Below are 14792 nucleotides of genomic sequence, written 5' to 3' on the forward strand. Positions count from 1 at the left end.
GGCGACCCCTAATGGTACAAGCCGAAAGAAGAGGAAAGAAGAAGAAGACGTTGGTGCTGCCCTGGTACAACATTCAGAACAAAGAAGAAGGAACAATGAAGCAACAAGAACAAACAAGTCATATTAAGCGTGTCAAAAACAAAGCAAAAGGGTAATTATCATTTTTTCTGAAGAATGCAAGGCTCTAAGTGTCCCTCTTCTAAGAAACACATAATGATGTCAATCGATAGTGACAGTACTGTACAAGAGGAAGGAGGCGTGTGCTGTTTCGCTGTTCACGGCATATGCAAGGGATGACTGTCTTGGATTACGTAAGTACACCATTGCTATCTATGCAAGCATACAAAGTATATAAACACAAATGCACAAAAGGGATCTCTATTTTGACTAACGGTTGTTCTGTGCTTTTAGTAGGTGACAAGTCACTTTATTGTGTAAAGAACATGGTATGACATGGGTATAGTTCCTCTTGCAAGAAACACATGAAAGTTCTGTTTGCTGTATCTTTGTTCATGCTAACTCATTAATTTATATTCTTGCCAGTTATTATAAGCAAGCGTATGTCTCTTCAATAAGCAATTCGGATAATTCTTATCTAGACAGGTAATATGTTAAATTGATGAAAGAAGCACTAATGTTTTGGGCTAGACACATGAAATGCATAGTCATAGACTGCAATGTACACCACCCACCATATGTATTTTATTACATGTTCATTATGTGTTACCAGTTTATACAGAAAAGCGTGTCATTCCAAAGGGTTCCTTGCAACTAAATGTATAAAATAAACACAAATTGGTCCTGCCATTTTTAAAGTACACTTTTCAAGAGGGTAAGTAAAACATCTGCGATAAAGTTGTTGTACCAGTGTTCCCACTCTCCTGTAACTGGCATGTAGCTGTGTTCACAATTAAACACAAATCACATTTAAACAGACAAGAGACACCTGCTAACCTCTCAAGTGGCTCCAGTTAACCTGAATAAAGGCTTTGCTGCAGGTATGGTTATCTTTTGGTGATCCTGACAAACATCACAATCATCTTTATTTCCAATGATGTATATATGCATATATATATATATATATATATATATATATATATATATATATATATATATATATATATATATATATATATATTATATATATATATATATATGGACAGTGCCTTGTGAAAGTATTCGGCCCCCTTGAACTTTTCAACCTTTCGCCACATTTCAGGCTACAAACATAAAGATATAAAATATTTTTTTTTTTGTCAAGAATCAACAACAAGTGAGACACAGTCGTGAAGTGGAATGAAATTTATTGGATATTGTAAACAATTTTAACAAATAAAAACCTGAAAAGTGGGGCGTGCAAAATTATTCGGCCCCCTTGCATTAATACTTTGTAGCTCAACCTTTTGCTGCAATTACAGCTCCAAGTCACTTGGTGTATGTCTCTATCAGTTTTGCACATCGAGAGACTGAAATTCTTGCCCACTCTTCCTTGCAAAACAGCTCAAGCTCAGTGAGGTTGGATGAACATGGTTTGTGAACAGCGGTCTTCAACTCTGCCCATAGATTCTAGATTAGATTCAGCTCTAGACTTTGACTTGGCCATTTTAACACCTGGCTACATTTATTTATGAACCACTCCATTGTAGATTTGGCTTTATGTTTTCGATCATTGTCCTGATGGAAGATAAATCTCCATCCCAGTCTCAGGTCTTTTGCAGACTCCAACAGGTTTTCTTCCACAATAGTCCAGTATTTGGCTCCATTCATCTTCCCATCAATTTTAACCACATTCCCTGTCCATGCAGAATAAAAGCAGGCCCAAACCATGAGGCTGCCACCACCAAGTTTGACACTGATGTGTTCAGTGTGATGAGCTGTGTTGCTGTTTTGCACTGTGGCCAAAAAGTTCGATTTTGGTTTCATCTGATCAGAGCGCCTTCTTCCTCATGTTTGGTGTGTCTCCCTGGTGGCTTGTGGATAACTTTAAACGAGAGTTTTTATGGATATCTCTGAGAAATGGCTTTCTTCTTGCCACTCTTCCCTAAAGGCCAGATTACGACTGATTGTTGTCCCATGGACAGACTCTTCCACCTCAGTTGTAGATCTCTGCAGTTCATCCAGAGTGATCATGGACCTCTTGGCTACATCTCTGATCAGTATTCTCCTTCTTTGAGGTGAAAGTTTGGAAGGACGGCCGGGTCTTGGTAGATTTGCAGTGATCTGATACTCCTTCCATTCAATATGATTGGTTGCACAGTGCTCCTTGAGATGTTTAAAGCTTGGGAAATCTTTTTGTATCCAAATCCGTCTTTAAACCTCTCCACAACAGTATCTCAGATCTACCTGGTGTGTTCCTTGGTCTTCAATATTGTGCACCCCACTTTCCAGTGTTTAATTTGTTAAAAAAAAAGTATAAAATTTCCAATAAATTTTGTTCCACTTCACGATTGCGTTCCACTCATTGTTGATTCTTGACAAAAAATTTAAATTTGATATCTTTATGTTTGAAGCCTGAAATGTGGCGAAAGTTTGAAAAGTTCAGGGGGGCCAAATACTTTACACAAGGCACTGTATATATAGGTGGCACGGTGGATAATCTGGTAAAGCGTTGACCTCACAGTTCTGAGGACCCGGGTTCGATCACGGCCCCACCTGTGTTAAGTTTGCATGTTCTCCCCGTGCCTGCGTGGGTTTTCTCCGGGCACTCCAGTTTCCTCCCACATCCCCAAAACATGCAAAATTAATTGGACACTCTTAAATTGCCCCTAGGTGTGATTGTGAGTGCGGCTGTTTGTCTCCATGTGCCCTGCGGTTGGCTGGCAACCAGGTCAGGGTGAACCCCGCCACCTGACCGTTGACAGCTGGGATAGGCTCCAGCACTCCCCGCAAACCTCATGATATATATATATATATATATATATATATATATATATATATATATATATATATATATATATATATATGTGTGTGTGGATTTTAACAGGGGTGTGTGGACTTTATATAACCACTGTACAATAACAAGAACAACATTACAATCAGGTTACCATAAGGTCAGCTACAATTATGTCGTTCCATGAATGAGGCCGAATCCATCAAGAAAAACATGTCCCTGTCATAACATTAATTAAATTAAATAGAGTGATGGCATTGCTGACCCAAACTGACATAATAAGTACAGTATCAGACTAATTGAATGTCTGAAAAATATGCATTATGTAAAAGTGTTGAAGTCAGTCACTACAGTATTTGCATGTTTTTGTCAGAATTATTACATATCTTTCAAGCTGTTTAAATCAATTCTCATAAAGAAGATGATTCCAAGCAAGATTTCAGTTAAAAAAAAGAAAAAAAAAACATCTTTAATCTACCTTGAGATTAAAGTTCCTTCTATATTTGTAAGTGACCAACTCCAGTTAATATTAGATATGAAGTCACCAACAGAACACCATAGTGGATGAAGAAAAACCTTCCTCACACAATCTCTTCTGGGAAAAGCAATGGACACCAAAAATGTAGCTGTTGTGTGAAGAGAAAAAAAGAAAAAGATTTTACAATCAACATCACTTATTTATTCTATTTTATTTGACCAATTATGCATAATTTTGTGACCCATACCTTAGTGATGAGTGCTTTAAAAATATTGTTGTTTTCATTCTCCCTCGTCTTTTTTAACCTCTTCCTCAGAATTTTGGCATGCAGGTACCTGATCCTCTCCTCTGCAGCAGTGCAGTAGAATCTCTCGCACACCATGAGCCTGATCTGGAGTCCCTTGGCCGCCACAGGGGCCATGATAAGCAAGGTCAGCAGGATGCCAGCCAGTGAGACAACAGAGTTGTTGAGTAGCAGTTTGGGTTTGGGGAGGCACTGCTTCTCAAACAGTGTAATAGAAAAAGAAAAGTCCTGATGGTGGTTCTCCTCCTCACCCAGCTGTACACCAATTAAGGTCACACCACCCTGAAAAAAGCAACTCAAATTTAATAAATTTATTCCTTACATTTGTCATATTATTTATACTACCATATTGGTGTATGTTCAGTTCATAATTCAAGAGACAGAATGAGCTAGAGAAATGACATTTTTAGCTGCGGCTTATTATTACTGGGATGAGGAAGAGGGGTTGGTGTCATCGGGAGATGGGAAATGAGAGACAAGAATTTGCAGTACTACAACGGTTTAGCACTTCAACTGCAAAGCAAAACTAAGGTGGTGATCCGCCAATGGATCAGCTTGGTCTTTGGCTTGTCCCATCAGGGGTTGCCACAACAACTTGCATAATTTGTCAGATTCCCTTTCTGACACAAACCACACATAGTGTTAACGACATACAAAAGAAAAGGTAAACATGTTTTTGTTCCATCAGCTATCCCCATTGAGATAGTACCATTATGCAACCAAAAGTAACAAAGTTACAAAGCGCTATTTCTCCCAAATGTCTATACAGTATTTTCATGAAATGACTTACTTTGAGGTGCAACAAAAGAGGCACGTGGAATGGTTCCATCTCTGATAGCTTGGTTGTTATAATAGTAACAAAACAGTACAACAGGGCATCCACGGTTATGAATATGACCCAAAAAAACAAATGAGACATGACTGGAATGCCGAATTTGAATAGAGCTTTTCCTTCCTGCACTGTGGGACGGAGCGAAGGGAGAGAGGGGTAAAGCTTCTCCTCTTCTGAAGTGAGGGGAAGAAGATGTTGCTTTCCTTCTGCCTTCTGCTTCTTGTCAAATTGAATGAATTTGTTGCTGATGAAATTATTTTTGTACTTGATGTCACAGCAGTAATTTCTTATGTGTGAGCCTATAAAGATCACGAGCACGAGGAAGCTGATGGTTGGATAAACACATTCCTTCACAGAGGAGACTGTGTTTATAAAGGTCACTGCATAGTGAACACTTTGATTAAGCTTTAGTTCTGCTTGGGTGAGTCGATCCTTAAAATGTTCTGAGTCCACCTTGGGTGTAATGTTGAGGTGGGAGTCCAGCTGGACCACTCCGAGGTCCATCACCCTTCGTAATATGTCAGCCAGCCATTTCAACATGTCCACATAGTTTCTGAAAGGTGCAATGACGGATGCCTTCTTGGCCCTCAGGTTACAAATCATGCTCCTGACCAAGCCTGTGAGGTTCTCCAAAGTGTTGTGAATATTCCCGAGGACAACTAAACTTGTTCCAGCTGTGAGCAGCAGACTGCGAGTCTTCTTGGTGAAAATAGATATGATGAATAGCGTGACCAAGCACCGTACCCTCTGTGAAAAGAAGAGGGCAATTGTCAATACCACTCCAAGGAGGGCAGCAACCCCCCCAGAGACTGCGGGGTCACATGCCAAAGTATAGAGGAGGTACAGTAGCAGCAAGGCACTGAGGAAGAGGCTTGGGAAGAAAGACATTAGGAGGAGGAGGCTGGTTCTTTTCAATCCCTCTCTGTAGCCACCGGTGAAAACATCCAGAGCCAAAGTCCTCATGTCAATCAAGCCCTTGGTGATCATTGTCCACACTCGCAAAGAACAGCCCTGGAGTAGGATGAATGAGATGATTATGCCGTATATTAAGCTATTTCTGACTGCTACTAACCTGATATGTGGACCTGGAAACTATTAATCTATATTTTGTTAGCATCCCCCTTAAATAACGTCAGAACAGGATGTGGCTGCAAACCTCAGTCATGTGTCATAGTGCTGTACAGTCATCTGCAGTTTTTTTTCTCTCATATGAAAAAGAAGGAAGCAACAAGTATGAGATGGACATGAGGTTGGGATATGTTATGGACTTCCATTTGATTTTTTTTCATTTGCTTTAAAAGGGTGTGCATTATTTTAAAGGCAGAATCCACTGAATTGATTTGAACAACTATGAATCACTGCAAATTTGTAGTAGTAAACTAATAATAAAAGTGTACTGCAACCAAATCTAATCAGCTCTTGAAACATCAGGAGCAAAAGATGCACAGTGATGGTATGGCAGTATTATTGCTACTGATACTAGCATTATTACTACTAGTACTATGGAGCACAACTACTATTAATAATAATTTTATACTACTACTCACGCATATACCTCATTCAAGTCTGCTTCTGTAACAGAAATTTAAACACGTGTGAGTGTGTGCGCGTGTGTGTCTATATCTCTCTCTCTCTCTCTCTCTCGATATATATATATATATATATATATATACATATATATATATATATATATATATATATATATACATATACACGGCACGGTGGATCAGCTGGTAAAGCATTGGCCTCACAGTTCTGAGGTCCCGGGTTCAATCTCAGACCCGCCTCTGTGGAGTTTGCATGTTCTCCCCGTGCCTGGGTGGGTTTCCTCTGGGCAATCCGGTTTCCTCCCACATTCTAAAAACATGCAACATTAATTGGACACTTTAAATTGCCCCTATGTATGATTGTGAGTGCGGCTGTTTGTCTCTATGTGCCCTGCAATTGGCTGGCAGCCAGTTCAGGGTGTACCGCGTGTCCTGCTGGAAGAGGCTCCAGCACTCCCCATGACCCTCGTGAGGATAAGCAGTGAAGAAAAGGGATAGATAGATAGATAGATAGATAGATAGATAGATAGATAGATAGATAGATAGATAGATAGATAGATAGATAGATAGATAGATAGATAGATAGATAGAGATAGATAGATAGATAGATAGATAGATAGATAGATAGATAGATAGATAGATAGATAGATAGATAGATAGATAGAGTCACCCATAGCAAAAAGGGTCTTAGGTGAGGGACCAGACAAAGTATGACTCCAAAACCCCCATGACGAATACAAAAATTGGATCTTGGTTTCCCTTGCCCGGACGCGGGTCACCGGGGCCCCCTCTGAAGTCAGGCCTCGAGGTGGGGCTCAAAGGCAAGGGCCTGGTGTAACGGTTAACATGGGTCCCCCTTCCCATAGGCTCACCACCTGTGAGAAGGGCCATAGGGGTCGAGTGCAATGTGAGCTGGGCAGTGGCCAAAGGGAGGGACATTGGTGATCCGATCCCTGGCTATAGAAACTCGCTCTAGGGACATGGAAGGTCACCTCTCTGGCAGGTAAGGAGCCCGAGTTGGTGCGTGAGGTCAAGAAGTTCCGACTAGATATAGTCGGACTCGCCTCTATGGGGCTCTAGTACCACTCCTCTTGAGAGGGGTTGGACTCTGTTCAACTCCAGAATTGCCCATGATGAGAGACGCCGAGCAGATGTGGGAATACTCATTGCCCCCCGGCTCAGGGCCTATGCGTTGGGGATTACCCCGGTGGATGAGAGGGTAGCCTCCCTCAGCCTTCAGGTAGGGGAAATGGGTCCTGACAGTTGTTTTTGCTTATGCACCAAACAGCAGTTCAGAGAACCCACTCTATTTGGAGTCCTTAGACGGAGTGATGGAGAGTGCTCCCTCTGGTGACTCCATCATTCTGTTGGGATGACTTCAATGCCCATGTGGGCAATGACAGTGAGATCTGGTAGGGTGTGATTGGAAAGAACGCCCCCCCCCCACCCATCCATGATTAGAACTGGAGTGGTGTTCTGTTATTGGACTTCTGTGCTCGGATTGTCCATAACAAACACCATATTCAGGCATAGGGGTGTCCAAAGTTTGTTGATCGACTTTGTAGTCGTGTCATCGTACTTGCGACCGCATGTTTTGGACACTCGGGCGAAGAGACGGGCGGAGCTGTCAACTGATCATCACCTGGTGGTGAGTTGGCTCCGATGGTGGGGAAGATGCCGGTCCGACGTGGCAGGCCCAAATGTATTGTGAGGGTTTCCTGGTACGGCTGGCAGATTCCCCTGTCACAAGGAATCTCAACTCCCACCTCTGAAAGAACTTTGCTCACGTTCTGGGGGAGGTGGGTCCGAGTTCACGCTGTTCCGTGTCTCCATTGCTGAGGCAGCCAACCGGTGCTGTGGCCGTAAGGTGGTCGGTGCCTATTCTCAAAAGAGTTGTGGGACTGCTTGGAACGCATCCGAGCTATTAATGGGCAGGAGGCACTGGTTGCCCGCCAATTGCAGGGTACAAAGAGGCAAACAGCCACACTCACAATCAGACCTAGGGGCAATTTAGAGTGTCCAATTAATGTTGTATGTTTTGGGGATGTGGGAGGAAACCGGAGTGCAGGCACGGGGAGAACATGCAAACTCCACACAGGCGGGGTCGGTATTGAACCGGGACCGTGTGTCATGACCGATCGGAACGGGAGTAGGGCCCAAATGCAGGACTCGGACGATGCAAGGTAGTTCGGGGAGAAACGTTTATTATTTCGTGTTTGGGGATCGGGCAGGCAGTCAGGTGCAGCAGTGGTAGTTGGGACGTCAGGCAAAGAGAGCAGGTAAGCGGGCAGGCAGGAGTCGGTACACAGGAGAACGATCAAAGCAGGCAGAAGGGTCAAAGGAGTCAGGCTTACGGGGTTGGTCGGAGAACAGGCGAAGGTCGGTTCACACGGGTTGTCGATCAGGGATACCGGAGTACTCGAACGGGACATGAACCTCAATGAACTGGCGCGGACCAGTCGTCATCGGGGTCATACAAATACACAGGATAATAGCCCGCATGAGGCGCAGGTGTGCGCCTCCCAATCAGCGCAACCGCGCGGGCAGGATCATGACACCGTAAGGCTTGCGCATTCTAGCTGATCCACCATTCTGCCTATATATATATATATATATATATATATATATATATTTACTTTGCTTCATTGATCCATGTCGTCACGCCAGGGATGGCACATTGCCTTCCCCTGTTATATACAGTACAGTAGTTTCATTTGCCTTTTTGAAAACTAAATATTTTGTTGAGACTCCTTGCCTCCCTGCTCCCTGCACATGGGTTCTCCATATTTGGCTTTGTCTTTCTCGCTTTCAATTACCCTCAATGTGACAGAATGGACCAACCAAAACAGAAAACAGTATGAAGAGCACAGCATCACCTGGGACATCACCAGTCTGCTTCTTATACTGCTCAGTCTGCCAAACAAACCTATCCTCCTCCAGTGACCGTACCCTTGGGTCAAATTCCTCAAAACCTTAATTTTGACTATCATAGCTATGCAGATGATACACAGTTATATGTGGCAGTGTCTCCAGAGGACTGCAGTTCAATTGAGGGATAGTGCCACTGTCTAAAGCAGATAAATAACTGGATGAGTCAAAATTTCTTCAACTAAATCACAACAAAACTGAGACAATTGTTTTTGGCAATAAAGAAAAGAGAATTGCTGTGAGTAAGCACCTGGACTCTCTATCTTTAAAACCCAAAGACCAAGTCCGAAACCGTGGTGTTCTGATTGATTCCGACCTGAATTTTAACAGTTATATGAAGTTAATCACAAAAACTGCCGTTTGCGAACTAAAGAACATATCTAGAGATAAGGCTTGTATAGGTCAAGCAGACCAAGAAAAGCTCCCCAAAAAGAGCATCAAACAGCTGCAGATCATTCAGAATGCTGCAGCTCGGGTTCTGACCAGAACAAAGAGGTCATTGGATACAGTACAACTCCAATCCTCAATTCATTGCACTGGCTTCCAATCAGGTTTAGAATATATTTTAAAGTTCTGCTACTGCTTTAAAAATCACTAAATGATTTAGGTCCTGAATACAAGAAAAAAATGACTTCAAATTGCTCTTATGTGTGATTGTGAGTGCAACTTTTTTTTGTCCCTATGTGTCCTGTGATTGGCTGTCAACCAATTCATGGTGAATCCTGCCTCCTGCCCAATGATAGCTGGGATACGCTCCGGCAGTAAAACGACACCTGTGAGCATTAGAAACTCAGGAAATGGCTAGATTGATGAATTTTACAAAACAGAAATATGTTCCATATTATTACAGTGTGATTGTATATTACTTTAAAGCAGTCTGGTGGTGGCACCCCTTATTTTCATTTCTGAAAGATGGCAACACTAGTTATGGTAGCAAATGTCTCACAACCATCCCAATGATTGCGAAAGAGGGAGGAAACTAAAACTACTCATACAGTAACAGATGTGAGCGCAGTGTCCTTGTGAGATATTAATTTAATCCAGCGATGCCTGCCTGCTCACGTGCAGCAGAATTAAGGACCAGATGAGTCTATCAAGAAACCTTTTGCAGCAGCCTGTTTCTGAGGAATGTAGTAATCTTGCCAGCAGCTAACAAATCATGCTGTTTAACTCTCCAAACTTTGTCTTGGAGAAATGGATGGAACATAGAAGCGGACAGATTTACAATGTCTTTGGTGGCTTTTCAAACACTGAAGAATTAATTATGAATATTTTTTTTTTCTCTAAAGTCTCCAAACTGGCATAATTTTGGCTTCTTGCACATACATTTATTACACGATCTTCCCAAAGCCGCATATGAGGCCTGAATGACACGGGGCTAGCCATGTGAGGAGCCTACGTCAAACAACATGAGTTTGCAATGCATTGTGGGAAACATGTGGAAGCCAAACCAAACAATGAACATATTCATAAACACAAGGCAGGCTACACCCTGTACTGGTTGTCACCCAATTGCAGGGCACTTGCAGACAGACAACAGTCACACTCACAATCACACCTAATGCATGTTTTTGGGATGTGGGAGGAAGCTGATCAGTTTATTGTTTTTCTGGGCAGTCAATGTTTTTTTTTGCATTAAGTCCCCCTTTTTTTTGCGATCTAAAGCCAACTAGAAATTTCTCTAGCTCACTTATGATCATAAAAATGAGAAGTAGAATAAAAATGGAAAGATCCCCCCCACTTTAAATTTAATTTCTTAGTCACCCAAGAGTCACACAACAATCAGCATTAGTGTAATTCCATTTTTTTTTTATTTTTAATTTGAAAAATAACTTACATAAATCTCTGTACTCAACCATACTTACCAAGACATTGCCTTGGCTTTAACACATTGCACAAAAAAAGAGAAAATTAAAAGGCATCCAAAAGGATAAAATAACTTGTCTTTTTCCTCATGTGAGGCATTTTTCCTGCTCCAGAAGAGTGTCATCTGACATCTATGTATGTATGTACAATGGAAATCTAAAAGGTAAAATATATACTACAGCTTGTTACAGCGACAAAAAAAAAATTCCTTGGAAATTAAAACTCATCATCTCCGTGTGGAAAAGGAATAATGCCCCAGTTCAGTTCCATTCAGACATACTGTGGCTTTACGATTCATGTACCTCCCAGACATTAAATGTTTTTACAATTACTGAAAAATAGAAAATAAAAAATAATCAGGTCTTGGCTTTTAAAAGAAATCTAACAAAAATATAGTAAATCAATGTCATTTTCATTAAAATGACAAAAAAGAAAACAATATTTCATGTTATTTGAACTTGTGATTAGCTCATTTCATAAACAGTGCTTGTATTGAACTCCAGCAACACACCTTCTTTTCGAAGGTTTCCTGCCTCTTATTTACATAGAGACCTTTTGCCGTACCAATACAGAATGTTTTTGCATGTTTGTCAACAATACTGAAATAAAATATACTTATAATCACAACTTTAACTGTGTTAAATAGAAAATATTTTCCTCATCACTTTTTTTCCCTCAATATCCTCAAAGAAAATCTGTCCATGGGAGTGGAATGTTTGTTAAAAAAATAAGTCAATAGTTGGTCATTGGACGACTGCAAATGAATTTAGTGAAGCGCTGACATGAGGGAGAAAAAATGTATGACGTTGACATGCACTGTACAAGAAACTGCAAAAATTCCAAATATCATCTTATATCAAAACATGCTGAATTACTTTAAGGTGTGCCCAAGCCATGTTGCAGAGAACTCTTTTCAACATGCTTGTTAAAGAAATCAAATTTGAACTCAAATGTATACCAAAAACAATGTAGAACTGGAAAATAACCAGATCTAGACCAGAGCAAATTCAGAACCTACAGGAGACAATGATAGAAATGAACAGTAAAATGTGAAGTACCCTGGGAGAAGGAATAAAAAACAGAAACATGTACAATTTTGACATAAACTTTATCTGAGCCTTTTTACAATGAAATAAATCATGTACATTTTTTGTCATTATCACTTGTTTTTGTCATAAAACATTGTCTTTTAAATACTCCAGAAGATTCCTTTACTTTTCCTTATCTTACTCACTCATGAATGGTCTAAAGACTGATAAACAATGACTTTTATCTTAATCATGATTTTGCATTCACTCCCCTTGGAAACCATGCACTAGTGATCTTTTAAAAATAATAAATTGTTGAAAACGGCTGATTTGTTTACTTTTTCTTCATCTCTTTGCAAGTTACAGCCTTACGAAAACAATGTCTTTTTTGTACTCGGCTAAATTTGTATTCATGCAAATGAACTAAAGAGGGAAAAGACATTTTTCACAGTTATTTTTCATAAAATACCGTATATCAAAAGAGAAAGAAACAAAGATGATAGATCACAAATCTTTTGACTGGGGTATTGATTACTCATCATTAGTGATTTGCAGCCACTGCAATTTGTGTCTGATTACTCCTGTCTGGTGAGTTTCCAGCAGTTTGGTTGAGCACATAAACTGAGAGTCTGCAGGCGATTTTCTTTTAGGTTTTGGGGGAGTGTGGATTCAAGCTGAGACAAACCTGTGTCATGGTCTCCAAAAACCTCACCTAGAGCTAGACCTGTTTGCAGGGCATGACCAATCATCAGGTGAAATCCACTGTCACTCCATTCAGGCATAAAAAACAAAAACAGGTAAAAGAAATGACCAAATGAAATCAAAGCTAAACATTTGTTTTTCATTCGAAAAAGGGTTTCTGTAGAACTCATTTAGCGGTTCCCAGGACTGACCCCATGGCTTCGAATTGGATGAAACCTGGAAAAAAACAGATTCCTTGTGCTAAGGAGTTCAATCCAGTTTCCTCCCAGCAACAACATCACCTGGCAATCCTGGTGGCCAGAAGCTTGTGATGCGCTTCACGACGTGCACTGCATGTGCAACGTTTTTTGCTCAGCATACAGGATCACATTTGCTCCCCTAGAAACAGGCTCAGAAGACACAACATCAAGCATGCAGTGTAACAGGGGGGCGTGACCTGTCATTGCAACACTGGCTGCTACAACAACGCTATCAGTTTGCACGCTGCTATGACCGCGAGAAACTGTCCAGTGAGGAGTGGGAAGCTCTTCTTGTCAGGGGCGCGAGAGTCGGGTCTACCAGCGAGGAGGGAGGAAAGAGCTTGAACCAGCCAATCACCATGTTGGACAGGTCCAGCTCATCTAACAGTATCTGAACTGCTCCCATGAAAGATTTATGGTCCATGCGTCCATAGTCACCCCACACAATTACCTACAAAGAAGCCAGGAAAAATAAGTGAGTTCAATAAAAAGGACAAGTTAAGATTATGTACTTGTACTTTTCTCACCTGTAAAACTTTCCCTCCAGGGCTCTCCTCAAACGGCAGTTGCTGCTGGTAAAGAGGATCCAAGGTTTTTCTTGCTACTTTTGTTTTCTTTTTGGCAATGCAGACTCCGTTTTCCAAAAGGTAGACCTTAACATATGGTGCTGGGAGGAAAGGAACAGACAATTAGTGTCACTTTCAGAGTCCAAAAGAAATAACATTAATATTTCTCAACATTATACGTTATAAGCCCGATGTTCATGACCAGCATAAATTTTACATGGAGGGCTGTGTAAATTTTTACAGAACAAGAGAGTTTGGTCATTTCCCTGACAAGTGCAGGTCTGCACTGCTGTGGGAGTGAAACAGTCAACTTCTATGAGTCCAAATCATAGCAGCTCCTCTCATACCATTTAAATGCGGCACCAAACAAGTCACGGACTGGCAAGTCTCCAAATGGCGTAGCCAACCGACTTTTTGCTCAAACCGAAGTGCACAAAGTACGTTCATATGGAACTTCAAGCAGGCCTCCGCGGGCGGATGATGCAAAGATGGCTCGGGAAGAGGTGGCTACTGGGAGACCACCCCCCCCATCTGCAATTGTTTGTTTGCACACCCACAGCAGTGAGCCAGTGGGATGATTCCAAAAATATAAAAATCATGATAATGAATTCACTGAATTGATTTCTCCAATGATTCAGGTTGCTTGGCCCCTGTTCACATATTTATGAATGGCAAATATCTGACATCTACCAGCTCCGAATCTGTCTTCCTGTGCCCGGATCAAATTGACAAAAAGGTCTACCAGGATTTAAACATGCTCTGGGTAGTTGTACATTGAGAGTGACTTTCTGCTACTAAATTGTCACTCATCTGGCTGCATCTCCAATAACAGACCTTCGCTGGACCAGAACGCCCACATTGTGGCAAACCGGTCTACCAAATTAATAAACACACAGGAATCTTTGCGCTTGCTTGAAAATCCGAATAAGTTGGCATGTTCACCGCTCCACGCATGCACCATGAACAAAAAGAGCCTGTTATTACCTGGCAGTGCCTTGGAACTAGGTTTTCCTACAAGGCCACGAGCTCTAATGACTTCAACCTCGAGTGCTCCTTTCTTCTCCACCATGCCGATTTGGATGTCACCTAAATAATGTGAAATATTTTCATTTAAAAGACTAACCAAAAGAAATGGGAGCAGAGAGCTACTCAAAATGTTCCTGAGCTTCTGAGGAAGGAGGATTTTTCTGTTTACCCATTGGCGGGGTAGCCAGGGTCTGTCGTCCGACTAGCTGGGCGGGCCCAAGTCCATCCAGGAAGTCACTAAATTGGGCTTCTGAGGACAGCCTCACACCAGGAAAAATGAGACTACAACACAAATACACCATGGAAATAAATGGATATCCATGTCAAATAACATGACATAAACAGCTTGCTGAATCTAAAATGCCAGAAAGTTTAAAAAAAAAAAA

The 14792-nt window shown here is 41.4% G+C and overlaps 2 protein-coding genes across 5 annotated transcripts in view; both read right to left on the bottom strand.

Annotated features, from left to right (window-relative positions):
- Positions 1 to 3042: 3042 nt before the first annotated feature.
- LOC133500357 (dendritic cell-specific transmembrane protein) lies at positions 3043 to 5491 on the bottom strand. Its single transcript, XM_061818931.1, has 3 exons — positions 4463 to 5491; positions 3616 to 3954; positions 3043 to 3516 (listed from the first exon to the last, which is right to left on the bottom strand). The coding sequence occupies exons 1-3, from the start codon at positions 5489 to 5491 to the stop codon at positions 3472 to 3474; spliced, it is 1413 nt and encodes a 470-aa protein (XP_061674915.1). The 3' UTR covers positions 3043 to 3471.
- Positions 5492 to 11934: 6443 nt separating this feature from the next.
- The window catches only part of rims2a (regulating synaptic membrane exocytosis 2a), a 198934-nt gene continuing 196076 nt past the window's right edge, over positions 11935 to 14792 (bottom strand). For all 4 annotated transcript variants that reach the window (XM_061819308.1, XM_061819311.1, XM_061819310.1 and 1 more), the window contains 4 exons: positions 14576 to 14688; positions 14365 to 14466; positions 13342 to 13481; positions 11935 to 13265 (listed from right to left, as the gene is read on the bottom strand). In XM_061819308.1, the coding sequence (XP_061675292.1) occupies positions 13062 to 13265; positions 13342 to 13481; positions 14365 to 14466; positions 14576 to 14688 (559 nt within the window). In that variant the 3' untranslated portion in view covers positions 11935 to 13061. The remainder of the gene's footprint in view (positions 13266 to 13341; positions 13482 to 14364; positions 14467 to 14575; positions 14689 to 14792) is intronic.

The sequence above is a fragment of the Syngnathoides biaculeatus genome, chromosome 5, assembly GCF_019802595.1.
Source record: "Syngnathoides biaculeatus isolate LvHL_M chromosome 5, ASM1980259v1, whole genome shotgun sequence".
Taxonomy (NCBI): domain Eukaryota; kingdom Metazoa; phylum Chordata; class Actinopteri; order Syngnathiformes; family Syngnathidae; genus Syngnathoides; species Syngnathoides biaculeatus.

Coding starts and splice junctions, on each gene's coding strand:
- LOC133500357 (XM_061818931.1), bottom strand. CDS start 5,491: ATGATCACCAAGGGCTTGATTGACATGAGGACTTTGGCTCTGGATGTT. Junction 3,955..4,462: donor CTCTTTTGTTGCACCTCAAA/GTAAGTCATTTC, acceptor TGCTTTTTTCAG/GGTGGTGTGACCTTAATTGG. Junction 3,517..3,615: donor TTAAAGCACTCATCACTAAG/GTATGGGTCACA, acceptor TTCACACAACAG/CTACATTTTTGGTGTCCATT.